The following is a 19,437-nucleotide window of genomic DNA, read 5'->3' on the forward strand; positions in this document are numbered from 1 at the left end:
TTTCTCCCCAATCAAATATACTGATCCACTGGAACTTGCTGTAGAAAAAGTAGGATAAAATTGAGCAAGAAATGCTTCCCAGTGGTTATTAGGACTGGAATTGCTATTTTCAACAGCCATTGCCTTTTTTTTCAGTTTTAGTTTTATTTGTTTAGAAGGAAGACAGTGATATTGCATTGGCAAATTCCCCATAGAAACGAAGAATGGAACAAAAGAATAATAAAGGCACCTCAACTTGTCCTCATTTATGTAGGACAATCTTATAATATGCATCCAGATATCCTCCAATCACACAAGCTGAAAATTGTTCCATTTTACTGCAGTTCTGTAACCATATGGGAACCAATCCTGTCTGTGTTCTGGGCACATCTAAAATTCCTGCTGAATGACCTGCCCTGGGAGCGAGTTACCAGCGACCCAGGGCTGGGGCGGCAGGAGGGTGCAGTGGGGGGGGGGAAGAGAGAGACCAGGGCTGGGGGGGGGAGGCAGCCAAAAATTTTTTTGCTTGGGACAGCAAAAAACCTAGAGCCGACCCTGGTGGGCAGACAGTGAGCCCTGGGGAAAGGGGAGGGCAGAGTGGGGGAGGAGGAGGTGCTGAAAAGAACCCCGGGTCACTATGTGCTGCCCCAGTGCAGAGAGGCAGCCCCAAGACATCACACTGACTCTGGGCTCACAGGCTGGGGCTTCCCTTCTTACAGAGAACACGGACACCTCAGAGGGACAAAGACTTGACTCTCACTGAGCCCTGAACACTTATGGGGTAAGTGGGACTCAGAGCAACTGAAGGGAAATCCTAGTGAAATAAACACCTGGGCATTTTTAATAGATCTATTCCATCTCCGTCTTTATTTTCCCCACCACTTCTGTGGCGGGCAGGTGAGTACCTGGTGGTGGTCCCTAAACCCCTTAGGTATTCAGGGGACTATTGGTGTAAGTGAGTAGAGGATACACAGTCTAGCCCAGTAAAAGGACATCAGAGGTGAGGAGACAGGAGCCTTCACTGAAGTTTCACACTTCTCAGGGCAGAGAATGGCCAGAATTGTCAATGAAGATTAAGGGAATTAGGCACCAAAATCCAAATAAAATCAAATGGGACTTGGTGTGGGATTTTCATAACATCTCACTGCCTCAGCAGTCCAAGTCCGGTTCGTTTTCCTCTGCACCTTTGGAAATCACAGCCAGCACGTCTGTCTGCAAATGACTCTTTTGGGCTGAGATTTGAAACCCAAAATACCATTTCAATCAATGGGACCCGGCTACACAAATCCACTCAGTAGGTCTCAAATATCCCAGTCTGTTTAGACATCAGCTCGATAGCTGTGCTGACACACTGTGGGGGTCTGTCTCACACACCCTAATGGAGCTCAGGGGCCCATAGTGCTGGGTACTGCTCTTCCCCATGGGGACAGGCAGTTCTAGCTCTGAGGGGTTCACAATCTAACTAGACAAGCCAGACACGAGCAGAGGCTCAGAGAGGTGAAGTAACCACCCTACATCAAGCAGCAGGTCCCATGGAAAAGCAGGAGGAGAGGCCAGGTCTGTTCTTTAGATCCCTTGTTTTCAGATTATACCGGAGGCCTGCTTGGCACATGGATATTGTACAGTTATATCCACATCAAGTCCCCATTGATTTGAATGGGAACTGGGTATCCAAATCCCTTGGACAGCTCAGGAAAGTTCAGCCTCTACATCCGTTATGCGTTTCCTTTAAAATCTGAATTCTTTTTCTTAAGTCCCATTTTGAATGTTTTACATAGATAAACTGCTCACAATATAATAGGGGCCTTCTCCTGCAGCAGATATCATTAAAAATAAATTCCAATGAGTTCTGAAAACAAGACGAAGGACAGATGCCAGAACCAAGCATATTTTATGCATACTGATTCCCATTCAGCTCCTTGGAGCTTTTATGGTGTCTTGGATGTTGAATATGCAAATAAAGTAATTAACCTCTTCTTTAAAAACAGCAATGGGAGAAAATCACCAGCAAAAGGAATCGCCTTGCTTTGCCAGGCGGAGGGCATTGACAGAACCAAACATGAAATGTTGGCTAAATTTTCTGTTCTTGCTGGCAGCCTTCCCAGGTAGGTGAATTCCAGAGAGATCTGGGATAAGTAGGAGAAAGGGGAGCCAACAAGAAGGGGAGTCATTCTCATGAATTATTGTCCCTTATCTGCAGGTGTCTGGTTCCAAATCTAACTGGTCCAGCCTGGTGCTGAGATTAAAATACCTGGAGAGTCAGTGAAGCTGTCCTGTAAACCATCTGGGTACAGCTTTATTAATCACTTGCTGTCTTGGATTGGCCAGGATATCCGTGAAGGGCTGGAGTGGATAGGATGGATTAACCCGAATTCTGGAGGAATTGGCTATGCCTCCAAATTTAAAGGGTGATTCACCCTCTCCAGAGACAACACCATCAGCACAGCCTATGTGGAGATCCGTGGGCTGAAAAGCGAAGACACCGCCGTGTATTACTGTGCGAGAAGCACAGTGAAAGAAAACCCTGTCAGAGTCATGAAAAAACTATCTGCAGAGGAAACCACACACCCCTGGGCACCTGGGAGCCTCTGGGGCAGCAGGAACCAGGAGTCGAAATTCTATATATAAGGCTTATTGCACATCGCAGAAGAACAAAAATTGTTGGGCAAAAGTCAACATGGTTTCTGTAAACGGAAATCATGTCTAACTAATCTATTAGAGTTCTTTGAAGGGGTCAAACAAACATGTGGACAAGGGGGATCCAGTGGACATAGTATACTTAGATTTCCAGAAAGCCTTTGACAAGGTCCCTCACCAAAGGCTCTTACCTAAATTAAGTTGTCCTGGGATAAGAGGCAAGATCCTTTCATGGATTGAGAACTGGTTTAAAGACAGGGAATAAAGGGTAGGAATAAATGGTAAATTCTCAGAATGGAGAGGGGTAACTAGTGGTGTTCCTCAAGGGTCAGTCCTAGGACCAATCCTATTCAACTTATTCATAAATGATTTGGAGAAAGGGGTAAACAGTGAGGTGGCAAAGTTTGCAGATGATACTAAACTGCTCAAGATAATTAAGACCAAAGCAGACTGTGAAGAACTTCAAAAAGATCTCACAAAAGTAAGTGATTGGGGCAACAAAATGGCAAATGAAATTTAATGTGGATAAATGTAAAGTAATGCACATTGGAAAAAAAAAACCCAACTATACATACAATATGATGGGGGCTAATTTAGCTACAACAAATCAGGAAAAAGATCCTGGAGTCATCGTGGATAGTTCTCTGAAGACGTCCACACAGTGCGCAGCAGCAGTCAAAAAAGCAAACAAGATGTTAGGAATCATTAAAAAAGGGATAGAGCAGGGTCGGCAACCTTTAGCACGCGGCTCGGTTTGTTTACCTGCCGCGTCCACAGGTTCGGCCGATCGTGACTCCCACTGGCCGAGGTTCACCGGCCGAGGCCAATGGGGGCGGCGGGAAGTGGTGCGAGCCGAGGGATGTGTCGGCTAAACTGTGTTCTGCCCAATTTCCTTGTTGCACATTCAGAAGCTGACGCAGGAAGGGAAAGAGGAAGATTGCACAAGAGTCACACAGCAGTTTGTCCAGCTGCATGTTTCTGTCTGGATTTGTAGCACTGTGCAGAGGTGGGGACGGTGGTAGACACCAAAGCCAGTACCCAGAGGGACATCCTAGAGCTGCACTGACTAACGCACTAGAAAAGCTCTGGCTATCAGTGCGCTATGTGCAAAAGACAAACCATTGGTCATTTCCCAGGATCCTGTGATTGTCTGTCACATGAGAACACCATTTCACAAGAACAATCTGAATTCTAAATTCTTTTTCTTTTGAATGAATATTAAATACTCTGTGGAACACCCCCCCCCACACACACACACCCCCAATACACAAGGAAATGCAAATGTTATAACTTGAACTCACTTAACTGTACTAAAAGCAGTCGGCTCTTTGAAACTCCACTGTGTGCACTAGTGGTCACGCGGCTGGATTGGGAGTCAGGAGACAGGGATTTTTTCCTGGGTCAGTCACTCACCTGTTGTTGGGCAAGTCCCTTCCATGAGCTGTGCCTCTATTTCTCCCTGCCCCCCTTTCCTTATTGAGGTTGGGATTTTCAAAGCCGAATAAAGGATCTGGATTTTTAATACTTATTAATTTGGGCATCCAAATCCCTTAGGAGGCTTTGAAAACAATCTCAGCCCTCGGCTGTAAGAGCTTTGTGCACCGGATGGTCTCACAGGTGCGAGGCCTTAAACTCAGCTGGGTCCTCTTGGTGCTATTGTAACAAACAATATGAGCCTGAAACCTTTTCTATCCGTGACACGACAGGTGGAAATTCACCAGTCTGAGCTCACCCTCAAGGGCTGAATCCACTTTTTCCATCTGGATCGTTACACAAACCCCATCAACCCAGCACAGCAGCACCTCAAACACGAATTTATCCTAGCGATGAAACTCTGCGATGGGTGTCCAACCCTCAGAGATTTCAATAGAAGTTAGGTACTTAGCAGGATGTTTAAGAGCACCTAGGCACCTATCTGCTTCTTTATTTGCCTCAATATTTTAAATACCCAGGCCCCGATAAATATAGGCTGGGATTGGCAGATTGTGTTATTTCAGTTTCATATCCAACTGGCTGTTACATTTCGATTTCCCAATATTGGGCACCTTAACACATGAGTTTACCAGTACTCCGTAAACCTCCCCCGATGTCAAAGTGGCTTTAGTGTTTTCCTGGATTGGGGACGAAATTGAATTAACTTGCTCCAGCATCCTCCGTGACTGTGTCCCTGTGAACTCTGAGGTCAGTTATCCGTAAAGGCAGGTGAATCTGAGGTTTAGTCAGATCATTTATCAACGCCCACATGCAAATGAAGTAGGAAAACTGAGTGATAAAGGAGAGCAGGCGACCCTCACCGAAGAGCTGTCAGCAGAGGAAGGACCCACCAGGTTGTTGTGGAGAATGAAAATGATCTGTCTGGGGGTCTTTTTCATTTTGGCAGCTTTCTCAGGTGAGTGGAAGGAACCTACAGGTGTCTGGTTAGGACGGCTGGGCTAGGACAGGGAAGATGGTTTTAAGGCTAAGACAGAGGAGATGGATTCAGGAATTCTGGATTCTAATTTCTAGAGTTCTGAACAAATCAGATAGGATGGAATTTTAAAGCCACAGAGGATTTTGATACCCAATTCTCATTAATCTCTAATGGGAAAAAGTGTCAAAATCCCTTAGACAGCATTGAAAAATCTCAGGCTGAGTTTATGCTTCAGTTTTGCCTCTGAAAAATGGGGATAACTGTACTTCCCAGGAGTGCGGTGCAAATAAATTTGTTATTACATACGAGCAGATCAGATACTGTTGGGAGGAGGGAAACAGAAGGACTTGGATAAACCGAGAAGAGGAAGACAAGAATGCTATTAACCGTGGTTTTATGCTTATTTATCATCAGGTGTCAGCTCCCAGATCCAGCTGACCCAGTCTGGGGCAGAAAACAAAAAGCTTGGAGAGTCTGTGAGGGTGACGTGCAAAACCTCCGGCTACACCTTTACCGGCTATACCATTAACTGGCTACGGCAAACTCCTGGGAAAGGACTGGAGTGGATAGGACTTATCTATCCCAGCACTGGTGGCACAGTCTATGCCCAGGCCTTCCAGGGGCGATTCACCATCACCAGGGACACCTCCATAAGCACGACCTATCTACAGCTGGGCAGCCTGAGAACCGATGACACAGCCACGTATTACTGTGCTAGGCACACACAGTGACACAAGCCACATCTAGACCAATTCAAAAACCCTCCAGTGAGAGAACCCAGGTGTCCTGCTAACACTGGAGCCTTTAGTCACCCCAGAGAGCATTTGCCCATATAAACAGACCATGTGTAATTTCCACTACAACATCCTAGGTTCCTAACTCATTCAAACCTTATGGTAAGTAGATTTTTTCTTGCATCTGAAGAAGTGAGGTTCTTACCCAGGAAAGCTTATGCTCCCAATACTTCTGTTAGTCTCAAAGGTGCCACAGGACCCTCTGTTGCTCTTTATAGATTTTTTCTGGCTCCTAAGTCACTTTTCTCAATATGAATTAAGCTCCTGTGACAGTCATCTGCCACAGCAGCAAAACTGGCTATGGGCTACTTTGGGGAGGGTCTTTCAATCTCTCCTGTTGAAGCTGTTCCACAGGGAATACATTAATACTCATTAGGCCTGAAAGAGAATGGGGGGTATCCCCCCCAATGTGACACTCAGCTGGACAGTGGAAAACGTGGGCTCAAATGCCTGCCCCCACATCAGGCAGAGAGGGGAAATAAACCTGGCTCTATCATGTCTTAGGCAAGTGCTCTAATCACTAGGATAAGAGTTAACAGAAGCACCACTAACTCCTTCTCTGGCACAAGGCATTTGGGGGGTCTTTTTAAGTAACAGCTGAGGCACCTAACTCCAGAAGAGCTGTGAATCCCAACTGGAGTTAAGCACCTAACTCCCTTTAAGGGGTGGGATTTAGGACCTAAACCCTCCTCAGCATTTCCTAGGGGGTAGGTGAGGCAGCTCCCCACTCAGAGTGCTGGCTTTTGCAGATCCCACTAACAAGCACATAATTCTCCTCTACACGTGCATCCTTACCTCTAGGGCAGCCCCACCTGCCCAGATGGGGAATGACAGGGGACTTTTCCTTTTACACCCATCTGGTGGTCCATTCTCAGCTGCAAGGGCCAGTCCTAGACAATGTCTTCTCCAGGTTCTCCCACTGGGCCTCAGCCCAAGTCCCACTGCTGTTCAGTCCCAGGGGGCAGCTCTGAACCAAAGGACTTCCCATCTCCTGGGCTTCACTTCAGTTCAGTCCTTAGGGTTTTCCCACTGGGAGTCCAAGTGCCACTTAAACTAGACTTCCACACTTCATGGCCTTCGAGCTAACTCTCCCACTACTGAGCTCCCAGCTGTATTGAAGCAACGCTCACCCTCCTTCACCACCACAGCTGGGCTCAGGGTTTCTAATGAAGCCCCATTACACCCAGCTGGGGTCACTAATGAGCTCCTATGTTCCCAGCTCACCAGGGAGGCTGAGGAATAGCTGCAAAGTCATGGGCCAAGCAGAGCCCAGCTTGCCTCAAAAGCCCCGCTCCAGATCCGCTCTGGGTCGTCAGCAGTACTTCGGCAGGGGGTCAGTCGGGGGTTTTCTTTTTCTTTTTTTCTTTTTTCTTTGCGGGGGGTGGCACCTTTCTTTATGTGTTTGCTCCCCCTGCTGCTAAAATCTGGCTTCACCACTGGATCCCACATTCCCAATTCAAAGTGTGTCCCGCTTCAATCTTACTGCACTTTTGGAAGGTGTGAATTCAACAGAGGATGTCGTTATTTCGCTGTACGTTTGTGTGCAGACCAGCCCTGGCTCCGGGGCTTGAACCATAAGCCCATCTAGTCCCTCTGTGTGCATTTTAAACAAAATCCTGCAAATCCAGCCTTCTGCTTAAAGCCTGAGATCCCGCAGACACTTTCCAAACTACCTCCCCCCTTTCTGCAGCCCCAAATCTCTCTCTCTCCATTCATCACCATTGTCATGAGCTCAGCAGTGCAAAAACTCCCAGGCACAGCACCAAGAGAAGTTTTCACTGGCTAAAGACTAAGAAGATTTTCCAAACTTCCTAAGGGAGTTAGATGCACAATTTGAGTTTCCAGCTCCATTAATTGGCTCTGAAATTCACCTAGGTGGCCAACTACTAGGCAAGTTCTCATTGTTGGCTGTGCTTGTAATTTCTTTGTTCGTCTGTTAATTCAGACAGCAGAGAGAAAGACGTCTGTACACACAGAGCAAACTGAACAGGACTTCTTTGAGTCACACGTTCTAAACCGAGAAATGAACATCTAGTCCGATCTCCTGCACCACACCTCTTCTGTGGGTTCAGATAAAACCTTCTTCCTCTGCTACCATAACAAGGATGGCTCTGGGATCCTAACCTGCCAGATTACAGAGGTGACAGACACATAAACAAGAGGGAAAGGGAAAGAGAAAATGTGTGTTTAGAAAGAGAAAGGGAGAGAGATTTTCCAGGGTTTAATAAAAATCCCCAGAGTCACTTTTAAAATCTAAATCAGCCTTCAAAGAAACAGGGCCGGCTCCAGGCACCAGCCTAGCAAGCAGGTGCTTGGGGCGGCCAATGAAGAGGGGGGTGGCACATCTGGCCCTTCAGCGGCAATTCGGCAGCAGGGCCGTTACTCCCTCTGGGAGTGAAGGACCTGCCGCCGAATGCCGCTGTAGAATGAAACAGCGGTAGAGGTGCCGCCGATCCCGATCACGGCTTTTTTTTTTTTTTTTTTTGCGCTGCTTGGGGCGGCAAAAATGCTAGAGCCAGCCCTGCAAAGAAACATCGATGGATATATTCTGGCTGACAAGAGTAAAAAACCTCTTCAAAATTACATCAAGCTAAAGCAAGTCTGTAACCACATGGGGGCAACAAAATGTAATACTGGGAGAAATATTTCATATAAAGTGGACCCAGAAACACTCGAGAGGATTTTCTCCTCCTCCCATACATAAGGCCGGGATGTTCAAAGCCAGGATTTGGTCACAAACAAAATCTGTGAAATGATTGGGAAGTGAGAACCCAGCCCTCCTTCGGGGTTTTGTAAATCACAGTTCAGCTACACATTTCACCAAAGGAGAGTGCCCATGTTCATAGCTTTGGTTAGTGCATTTGTTTTCCCATCTCCCCGGGGTATTGCATTCGAGTAACCCAATGTCAACCAGCCAACTCCCCCTGAGAACTTTCCCCTCCAGCACCCGGGAAAATGACGCTTTGGCTCCATGTAAAAAGAACAGGAGTACTTGTGGCACCTTAGAGACGAACAAATTTATTAGAGCATAAGCTTTTGTGGACTACAGCCCACTTCTTCGGATGCATATAGAGTGGAACATATATTGAGGAGATATATATACACACAGACAGAGAGCATAAACAGGTGGGAGTTGTCTTACCAACTCCGAGAGGCCAATTAAGTAAGAGAAAAAAACTTTTGAAGTGATAATCAAGGTAGCCCAGTACAGACAGTTTGATAAGAAGTGTGAGAATACTTACAAGGGGAGATAGATTCAATGTTTGTAATGGCTCAGCCATTCCATGGCTCCATGTAGTGTTCCTTGCAGTGGCTCTGGAAGATATTTTCTCCCCTCACACCCATTGGCGTGGCAGGGGAACAGTCTGTTACTGCTCTGAATACTAATGTGATGTATGATATGGTTCTATTCCCAGGTCCCAGGTGCAGCTGGTGGAGTCTGGAGGGGATGTGAAAAAGCCCGGAGACTCTCTCCGCCTCTCCTGCAAAGCCTCCGGCTTCACCTTCAGCAACCACAGTATGAACTGGGTCCGACAGGCTCCCGGGAAGGGGCTGGAGTGGGTCTCACCAGGGCCGGTGTAACCACTAGGCCAACTAGGCGGCCGCCTAGAGCACCAAGATTTGGGGGCGCCAAAAAGCGGTGCCCCAAATTTTTTTTTTACATGGTCCACAGCAGCATCCCTCCTAGTCCTGCGCCGCCTCCCGCTGCCACTCCCAGGGCAGGAACCAACGCTGGGCCCCGGTGATCTGCAGGGGACAGAGGCGACGGGCGGCATCCGAGTGCGCCGCCGCCTCCTCCCCGGGCTCCAACATTCCCAGCTCCCACCCTCTCCAGCCCGTGCACCCCCGGCTGGGCACTTCCCCCGTGCTGCAGCAGCCGGAGCTGGGCGGGGGTGGGAAGTTGCTTCGGGCCCCGCAGTTCAGGGAGCCGGGAAAGTTGGAGCCCGGGGAGGAGGCGGCAGCGCGCTCGGATGCCGCCCGTCGCCTCTGTCCCCCACAGATCGCTGGGGCCCGGCGTTGGCTCCCGCCCTGGGAGCAGCAGCGGGAGACGGCGCAGGACTAGGAGGGATGCTGCTGTGGACTGTGGCCACCAGGCAGAGTGGGGTTCCTGGGAAATGTTCCTGACCATCACCGTCTGGCTGGCTTGGCAGGAAACCTTCGCGGCGCCGACCCTTACAGCTCATTATTTGAACCTGGGAGTTGTAAGTTGCAGCCACTCGGGGTCCCCTTCCCCTCATGTCACACAGACCAAGCCTCCACAGCTCGAAAAAAACCTTGGACTTTCTAGTTGTATTTCCTGTATGGATTAATCTGGGATATCTATGAGAAAACAACCTATTTAAAAAGTTACATGATTAAATACTTGATATTTGCATTAACCTAACTTTCAAAAATATGCCCCAACTTTTTTAATTTGCGGTGTTTAAATCAAGAAAACAATTCCAGTTGCAATGATGTATCCTGCTCTTTAAACTGTTCAGAAAGCCACAGCATACAAAGAATTAATGTAGCTAACATTTTAAAAAATAATTCAACTGATTATAAAACACAGCCACAAAACTAGGAAAATCCTGCCAAGATAGCTGGTTTCACACTTCCCAGATAAGGAAATGATTCGTAAAGTATGAAAAACATATTATGCATAAGCAGAGTCAATGTCAAATAGAAACAGAAGTTTCAGTAAATATTAGTTTAGGGTGACCAGACCACAGGGATGAAATATTGGGACGCGGGGGGGGGGGGGGGGGGGCGGAGCAAAAAAAAATGGCGGCGGAGCCAAAAAAAAAAAAAAAAAAAAGCAGTTTCGCAGGGGCGGGGGGGGGCATTAGCAGGCCCCAGCCGCGCCGGGCGCACGTGCTGCCCACCCCAGGGCAAAAGCTGGCCCCGATGCAGAAGGGGCTAGGGATAAAGAGGGCAGGGGGGGGACAAGAAACAAAGTCCGGGGCTGGCCACGGCGCGGGCGTGCAAGGGGCCAGGGCTGGCACAGCCGAGCCACAGCAGCGGCCGGTCACCTGTGGGGCTCCAGGCTGGGCAACGGGCAGGAGCCAGGGCTTTTCCCAGCCCTGCAGAGCCTCCTGCCCCCCAGCCTGCCGTGGGCACATGCAGCGCGTCCCGCCGCCGGCAGGGAGCCCCACGCCTCTCCCGCTCGGCTGCGCTCCAGCGGCTCCTTCCAGGCGGGGTGAGCCGCTGGAGCGCAGCCAAGCAAGAGAGGCGCGGGGCTCCCTGTCAGCAGCGGGGAAGTTTATGGGGACCCCGGCTGGCCCCTCGCCCCTGTCCGCCGGCCTCCCTGCCTGGGACAAGTCTCGCCCCCGCAGCCTCTCTTCGCCGCGTGTCTCCGGCGGCCCACGCTGCCCACCCGGGCCAGCCCCGGCTGCTGCCTCCACAGCAGCGGCCGGTCTCCTGAGGGGCTCCCCGGGGCTCCAGGCTGGGCAACGGGCAGGAGCCAGGGCTTTTCCCAGCCCTGCAGAGCCTCCCGCTCCCCAGCCCGCCGTGGGCACATGCGGCGCGTCCCGCCGCCGGCATGGGAGCCCCGCGCCTCTCCCACTCGGCTGCGCTCCAGCGGCTCCTTCCCGGCGGGGCCGCGGCAACTTTCCCTTCCCCTCCCAGGCTCCTGGTAGTTGCCCGACCCTCCTCCCTCCATTGAGAGATCCAATGGGGGAAGGAGGGGGCGGAGTCGGGGTTGGGGGGGCGTGAGCGCCGGAGCAGAGGGCAAATTTCCTTCTTTGTCCCGCGTCCCGACTGAACATCGGTCGGGACGCGGGACAAAGAAGGAAATATCGGGACTGTCCCGATAAAATCGGGACGTCTGGTCACCCTATATTAGTTTTAACTTAAAGACAAACTTTAGAATATGAAATCATATGGGAGGGGCCTATTTTATAAAGAACATTTCAAAAAAGCACTTTTCATCAGTTGTTGGAAAGTTGTCAGGTCATTTTTAAGTAGAGATGTCAAAGGTCTGCAAATCTGTTATTGAACTTATTACTATGAACATTTGAAAGGCACCAGGGTGATGGGGTTTAGCTACAGGGACACATGATTTTATACAATCCCTTGTGCTGTCACATTATTTAAAAGAGACAAAGGGCTGGTCCACACTAAGCCCCCAGTTAGAACTAAGATACGCAACTTCAGCTACGTGAATGACGTAGCTGAAGTCGAAGTATCTTAGTTCGAACTTAAAGGTACTTACCGCGGGTCCACACGCGGCAGGCAGGCTCCCCCGTTGACTCCGCCTACTCCTCTCGCGGAGCAGGATTACCGGCGTCGACGGCGAGCACTTCCGGGATCGATTTATCTAGACAGGACGCGATAAATCGATCCCAGAAGATCGATTGCTTGCCGCCGAACCAGCGGGTAAGTATAGACATACCCAAAGTGGATGAGCTGAGATCTTTTACTGGACCAATTTCAGTTAGTGAGAGGGACAAGTTTTTGAGCTACACAGAGTTCTTCTTCAGGTCTGAAAAGGTACTAACAGTGTCACAGCTAAACACTAGATCTAACAGATAGTTTAGCACAAGTAGTTAGCACATATTCAAGGGGACCATTCAAGGTGAAGTAGCCCATTAACTCCCTTGTAATACCAGGACAAAAGGGGAGATTAGTGGGTTGCAAGTTGTTGTAATTAACCATAAATCCACTGTCTTTATGAAGATCATGATTTTTAATGTCTAGCAACGTTTTGAATTCAAGCTCCCAGGCTCATCTCTTGAAAAGTAAAAAGAAGAACAGGAGGACTTGTGGCACCTTAGAGACTAACAAATTTATTAGAGCATAAGCTTTCGTGGACTACAGCCCACTTCTTCGGATGCATCCGAAGAAGTGGGCTGTAGTCCACGAAAGCTTATGCTCTAATAAATTTGTTAGTCTCTAAGGTGCCACAAGTCCTCCTGTTCTTCTTTTTGCGGATACAGACTAACACGGCTGCTACTCTGAAACTCTTGAAAAGTGTTTTCACTTTCCTTTGAGGATGAGGACTGATAGGTGAGATATTGAGTGATTTTGTAGGGGCCCAACTCATGAGTTCTGAATGTTTGAGGTTGGCAATACTGAATATTACATCATGTCACCAAAGAAATTTAAGTGAAGGTCTCTCAAACTTTTTTACAGGCCGCATCTTAATACAGTTATTGTTTCATAGGCCAAATCCTCCCTCTCTGACAATCACATTGTATCCAAATATGGTAACCCTCCTTATGCCAACTCTGCGTTGCGGGCACAAGCGTACTGCTTCACTATGGTACAAAGTCTTTTTTCTCATCGTGCGCAGCCGTTACCTGTTCTGACAGGCTGTTTATAGTGCTAGTTTACTAGTTTTTGGAGGTTGTCGACTGAGGCAACTATTTGTGTTGAGTTGTTTCAGATCTAAGACTCTGGCAATTGCTGCTGCATCATTTCGCTAACACTTTGTGTCAATTGTGTGTGTATGTGAAGTATTTGAGTCTATATGTTTATCATGTGCGAATATGCGTGTGCACGTTGCTGAAATTTGTCATATGGATATTGTCAGTCGTTGTTGTATGACGGAGTATCCGCCATTCTAATTTTATAAATGTTATTAATAACAATAATTGGATATTCTAAAGGTAGAATAAAATGTAGTAGATTTTGATATGAAAGAATGAAGGAAGGAAGTATACACGTCTAAAAAGGGTGTATTTCCGATTACAATCAACAGTGCTTAATTTTAAGGAAAAGTCATCTTGATCTCTTTGTCATAACTATAAAGGGAAGGGTAACAACACTCCTGTGTACAATACTCTAAAATCCCTCCTGGCCAGAGGCACCAAAAGCCTTTTACCTGTAAAGGGTTAAGAAGCTCAGGTAACCTGGCTGACGCCTGACCCAAAGGACCAATAAGGGGACAAGATACTTTGAAATCTTGGGGGGGAGGGGAAGGCTTTTGGTTGTGCTCTTTGTTCTGGGGGTTGTTCGCTCTTGGGACTGAGAGGGACCAGACATCAATCCAGGCTCTCCAAATCTTTCTGAACAAGTCTCTCATATTTCAACTTGTAAGTACAGCCAGGCAAGGCGTGTTAGTTTATCTTTGTTTTCTCAACTTGTGAATGTTCCTTTGCTAGAGGGAGGTGTATCCCTGTTTTGCTGTAACTTTGAACTAAGGCTAGAGGGGGATCCTCTGGGCTCTTTGAATCTGATTACCCTGTAAAGTTATTTCCCATTCTGATTTACAGAGATGATTTTTACCTTTTCTTTTTAATAAAATCCTTCTTTTAAGAACCTGACTGATTTTTCCATTGTCCAAAGACCCAGGGGGTTGGGTCTTTGATCACTTTGTAACCAATTGGTGAGGATATTATTCTCAAGCCTCCCCAGGAAAGCGCGTGTAAGGGCTTGGGGGGATATTTTGGGGGAAGAGGAATTCCAAGTGGTCCTTTCCCTGTTTCTTGTTAAATCACTTGGTGGTGGCAGCGCACCAGGTTTTAACCTACGCTGGTAGAAATAAGCTTAGGGGGCTTTCATGCAGGTCCCCACATCTGTACCCTAGAATTCAGAGTGGGGAAGGAACCCTGACATGGTGGCAGAGCAGTGGGATCATTGTTTAACCAAAAGTACAGCAGGGTTTTAAAAGGACATTTTTTTCTTGTTAGTTTTTTTTGTCTCTGCCTGAAGGCAGAGGGGTCAAGTTACAGTAGCAAAGGTATTCACAAACTGGGTTGTTTTTTCTTCTTTCTAGCTCTTGCATATAGCTAGGTTAAACACAGAAAGGCTGAACACTGAATGCTGTGAAAGTCTCTGTTAACTAAGCAGCCCCTGAGCTGAGTGCATCCCACTTTCAGTGAATTGCAGAGGGGTTGTGGCCCAGCACAAGAAAGCAGGAAAATGAGTACCAGAGACGCTGCTAATAAACTAGAGCTGGCCAGACTGGAAGCACAAGAGAAAGAAAAGGAGAATAAGAGACTGATCGAATTAAAAAACCTTGAGAAGGAAGCTGCTGAAAGAGCAGAGAAAGCCAATGAGGCTGCCCACAAGAGAGCTATGGAGGAGAGAGAAAGAGAGGGGTAGCATGAACTGGAGTTAGAGAGGGCAAGGGCTAAGCGGGATATACCAGACAACCCTAGCAACCCCTCTCCAGGTACCACTTCCCATCCCAGAAAATTCCCCACCTACAAGGCAGGCGATGATACTGAGGCCTTCTTAGAAAATTTTGAAAGGGCCTGCCTTGGGTACAGCATCTCTTCAGACCAGTACATGATAGAGCTGAGGCCGCAGCTCAGTGGACCCTTAGCAGAGGTGGTGGCTGAAATGCCTAAGGAACACATGAACAGTTATGAACTTTTTTTTAAAAAGGCCAGAATCAGAATGGGGCTAACACCCGAGCATGCCTGTTGGTGGTTCAGAGCCCTAAGGTGGAAACCAGACGTGTCATTTACCCGACATGCCTACCACATTGGGAAAAATTGGGATGCCTGGATATCAGGAGCAAGTGTTAAATCTCTGGAAGATCTGACTTTCCTAATGCAAATGGAGCAGTTCTTAGAGGGTGTTCCTGAGGAAATAGAAAGGTACATCTTAGGGCTGGTCCACACTAAGCCCCCATTCGAACTAAGATACGCAACTTCAGCTACGTGAATAACGTAGCTGAAGTCAAAGTATCTTAGTTCGAACTTAAAGGTACTGACCGCGGGTCCACACGCGGCAGGCAGGCTCCCCCATCGACTCCGCCTACTCCTCTCGCGGAGCAGGAGTACCGGCGTCGACGGCGAGCACTTCCGGGATCGATTTATCACGTCTAGACAAGACGCGATAAATCGATCCCAGAAGATCGATTGCTTGCCACCGAACCAGCCTGTAAGTATAGACGTACCCCTAGATGGGAAGCCCAAAACTGTAATCAAGGCAGGGGAGATTTCAGCAGCCGGCGAACAGGGCTGCTAACGGGGGAGTTTGAGTGGGAGTTTACAGGGGGAGGTGGAAGGGGAGGCAGGAGGGCGTGGTGCCCCGTGTGCTGTGTTCCCCCAGGTGTGGAGGGCACAGATGAGCAGGCGGGCACAGACAACAGCAGCCATGAGCCAAGCAGCGGGGGACACAATGCAGATGATTGCATGCGGCAGCTGCGGTATGTACATGGTGCTAGCGGGGGAGCCGGAACAGAGGTATGTCTGCATGAAGTGCCACCTAATAGAGCTGCTGGAAGAAAAGATCCGAGGTTTGGAGATGCAGGTAGATATCCTGGTAGAATTTAGAAGGGGGTTCGAGCAACTAATGGAGCAAAGGCAAGGAGGGGCTGAAGGGGAATACTCAGGGGTACAGGTGGAAGCAGGGGCTAAGGCCTGTGAGGGGGGAATGCCGGGGGGAGAACAAGGGCAGTGGAAGCATGTGACCGTGAGAAGCAGGCAAAGGAAAAAGAGGGCCAGTGAAGGGGAAATAGAGCTCAGGAACAGGTTTAGGTGTTTGGATAACGAGGAAGGGGTGCAGCAGGTGGTAACTGAAGGTGGGAGGGTGAGGAAGAAGAGAAGAGCGGCTAGTCCCATAGAAAGAGGGGAGGAGTTGATGGGGACAGCACCAAATCTGGGCCTGGGAGGATACAGGATGGCATAAGGGGGATTATAAGGGAAAATAGGAATGGACAGGGGTTGCAACCAGGGCCGGCTCCAGGCACCAGACGACCAAGCACGTGCTTGGGGCGGCACCTTGGAAGGGGCGGCCAATCTTGGGATGGCGGGGGACACTCAGGGTTTTTTGTGTTTTTGTTTCTTTTGGTTCAGTGGGTCGGCGCTCTAGGTTTTTTGTTTGTTTGTTTTTGTTTCAGCGGCACGACACTGGGGAAGGCGGGGGCTTTGGCGGCGCGGCACTGGGGGGGGCAGGGGTTGGAACGGCGCTTGGGGTTTGGGCGGCCCGGCGCAGCACTTGGGGGAGTGCAGGGGTTTGGGTGGCGCGGCACTCGCGGGGGGCCGGGGGTTTTGGGAGCTGGGCGCGGCGCTCAGGGGGACAGGGGTTTGTCAGTGCGGTGCTCGGGGGGAGGTTTCAGCGGCACGATGCTCAGGGGAGCGTGGCACTGGGGGGGGGCGGGGGTTTTGGCAGCGCGACGCAGGTGCTGGGGGGGGGGTGTTTCGGTGGCACGGCACTGGGGGGGTGTTACGGCGGGGCGATGCTCTTTTTTTTGGCCTGGGGCAGCAAAAAAGTTGGAGCTGGCCCTGGACACAACTCCAGTGAATTTGTCCCTATGTGCATTGTGTTGTCCCTTTGCACTGGAGTCAATTTCACCCATTGAGAGGTACACCCACAAGGAGCTGAGAGTCTGGACTTACCCACCTGTTGCCCCGGCCCAGCCCCATTTGATGTGTTATACTCTGTCTGTGAAACCTGCATGCAAATCACTTCCCTCAGGTTTCTTCTTTAAAGAGAAACTCCAGAATCTCAGAACCTGAGTCTGTCCCAAGGAAATGAGCTGGTGGTTCGTGGCAGAGAAGTCTCTCCAGTAAAGAAAAATATGAATCTATTATTGTTCTGCATTTCCATCTCAGCCTTCCACACGTGTGAGTATTTGGGGGTTGACTGTGGGAAATAATGACTTGGGCTGGGTTTCAGGGAATTAGGTGTCCAGTTCCAGTTCATTCTCAGTGGGACCTTGGGTGTACGTCTTTGAGAAAACCAGCCTTGATTGCTGGTTTATTACCTTGTTCATTAATGTATTTTCTCTCTCTTGCCAGGTCCCATCTTGGGGTTTACGATGACGCAGTCCGGTTTAGGAGAGGTGACCGTCTCAGGGTCCCTCAGTCTGACTTGTGCTGTCTCAGATTCTGCGCTCTCTACTGGTGGAGACTGGTGGCATTGGCTCAGGCAGCCCCCAGGAAAAGGGCTGGTGTGGCTGGCATTGATAGACAGATATGGGAACACCCACTATCTCCCTGACATTCAAAATCGAACCACCATCACTGTGGACCCTTCCAAGGATGAGTTCTACCTGCGAGTGGACAGCCTGAGTCCACAGGACACAGCAACATACTACTGTGCTAGGAGCACCTACCGGATGTATAAACCACCATGATACACACTAGCACAAAAACAGGCCTCAGCCTTAGCCCCCATAGGAAATGGTTTTTCGGAGTTACGTACCTTTCAGAACCTAGCACTAAGCACTAAGTCACAGAGGTGCTTTTGAGAATGTTTCCCTAAATCTAATGTGAAGTGACGGGGATTTAAGATCCTAAATCCTAAAGTGACTTTTGAAAAATGGGAAGTGGGTTCCTAGGTCATTGAGTGCTTCTGAAATTTTTACCCCATGTCATTTTTGAAAATGGGATTTAGGCTTCTAATGTATTAGACGCTTTTGAGAACTTCACCGTACATTTCTTTATGGGCAATCTCTTAAAAGACACCCATTTCAGTCAACAGATTCCCTCTTTACTTCAACGTCCATTGGTTTCAGCGAGCTAGATTCCTGCTCAAAGCCCAGGTGCTGCAGAATGTGCTGCTTGGTCCAACAACTGAAAAGAAAAGAAAAGAAAAGAAAAGAAAAGAAAAGAAAAGAAAAGAAAAGAAATTTCTGTGTATTTAAATATATAAATATTTCTCTCCTGGTGTAAATGGACATAACTCCAGTAACTTCTACCCCAGTGAATTTCTCCCTAGGTGGGTCACAAACCGTTCATGTATATGTGTAAGTGAACTGAAATTAATGCAAGAACAGAATCAGTCAGAGCTGAAAGGGAAAGAAACACAGGTGCTTCTTGTTCCGATCCAAGACAGTAACAAATTGGCTATTTATATGACTTTCACTTGTATATTGAAAAAAAAAAATCTATTCTCTCTCTCTCTGCTTCTCTCTCACACGCGCTCTCATGCTGTCAAGGTTCCCTCCACCCCCAACCTTGTATCATGCAAAATTAATCCTGAATTACAGGAGAATTTTACTAATTTCTATGGCTCCCCGCAGTGCACATCGCTTGAGGCATTTGTGCCTTCATATTATTCCATTACCTTAAGTCATGGAGATATCTAAACGGCCACAATAGTGCTTGAATTTCCAAGGGGACACAGGGGAGTTAGGTGCCAGGTTTCTGGGAGAACCCCCAGCCTAAAGTAATTGGAATGTTCAGTTCCTTTGAAAATCTTACTCTAATTGACATTCCCCGGGTCACAAATAAAGTCAGTGCTTCAGTCAGGAGATGGGGAGCTTCATAACTCCCCTTTTCCTACTCTAACCACTTGATCCCACTCTCCCCTGAGAGTGCGGAATAGAATCCCGGAGTGCTAACTTCCAGCCCTTTCTGCTTTACCCACTAGACACCAATGTGCTCCCAAACCTGAAATAGAACCCAGGGAGTCCTAGCTCACAAAACCCCTCTTCTGTAAGCCACTGGACCCGATTCCCTTCCCAAATCCGGGATAGAACCCAGGAGTCCTGACTCCCAGATTCTCAGACACACTGCACCCTAGTCTCTTTACAGAGCTGGGACTGGAAGCCTGGATTCTTGATTCCAAGCGCCCCTGCTGTAACCCACTAGCCTACACTCCCTTTCCAAAAGTGAACATAGAACCCAAGAGTCCACACTCCCCAGTACCCCTCATTCTCTAATCACTGACCGCTCTGACTTGCTTTTAAATTCATTTCCTGAACTGCACAGGTGTTTCCCTTAAAGAACAGAAGGG

The 19,437-nt window shown here is 48.6% G+C and overlaps 2 gene segments (V, D, J or C); both read left to right on the forward strand.

Annotated features, from left to right (window-relative positions):
* Positions 1-19,437, forward strand: part of LOC122173242 (Ig mu chain C region secreted form-like) — a 1,717,225-nt gene that overhangs the window by 1,511,488 nt on the left and 186,300 nt on the right.
* LOC101946746 (immunoglobulin heavy constant epsilon-like) overlaps positions 17,223-19,437 on the forward strand; it is a 253,341-nt gene continuing 251,126 nt past the window's right edge. The window contains 2 exon segments of the C gene segment in view: positions 17,223-17,321; positions 17,496-17,819. Coding sequence covers positions 17,276-17,321; positions 17,496-17,819 — 370 coding nt within the window.

Source organism: Chrysemys picta, chromosome 13 (genome assembly GCF_011386835.1).
Source record: "Chrysemys picta bellii isolate R12L10 chromosome 13, ASM1138683v2, whole genome shotgun sequence".
Taxonomy (NCBI): domain Eukaryota; kingdom Metazoa; phylum Chordata; order Testudines; family Emydidae; genus Chrysemys; species Chrysemys picta.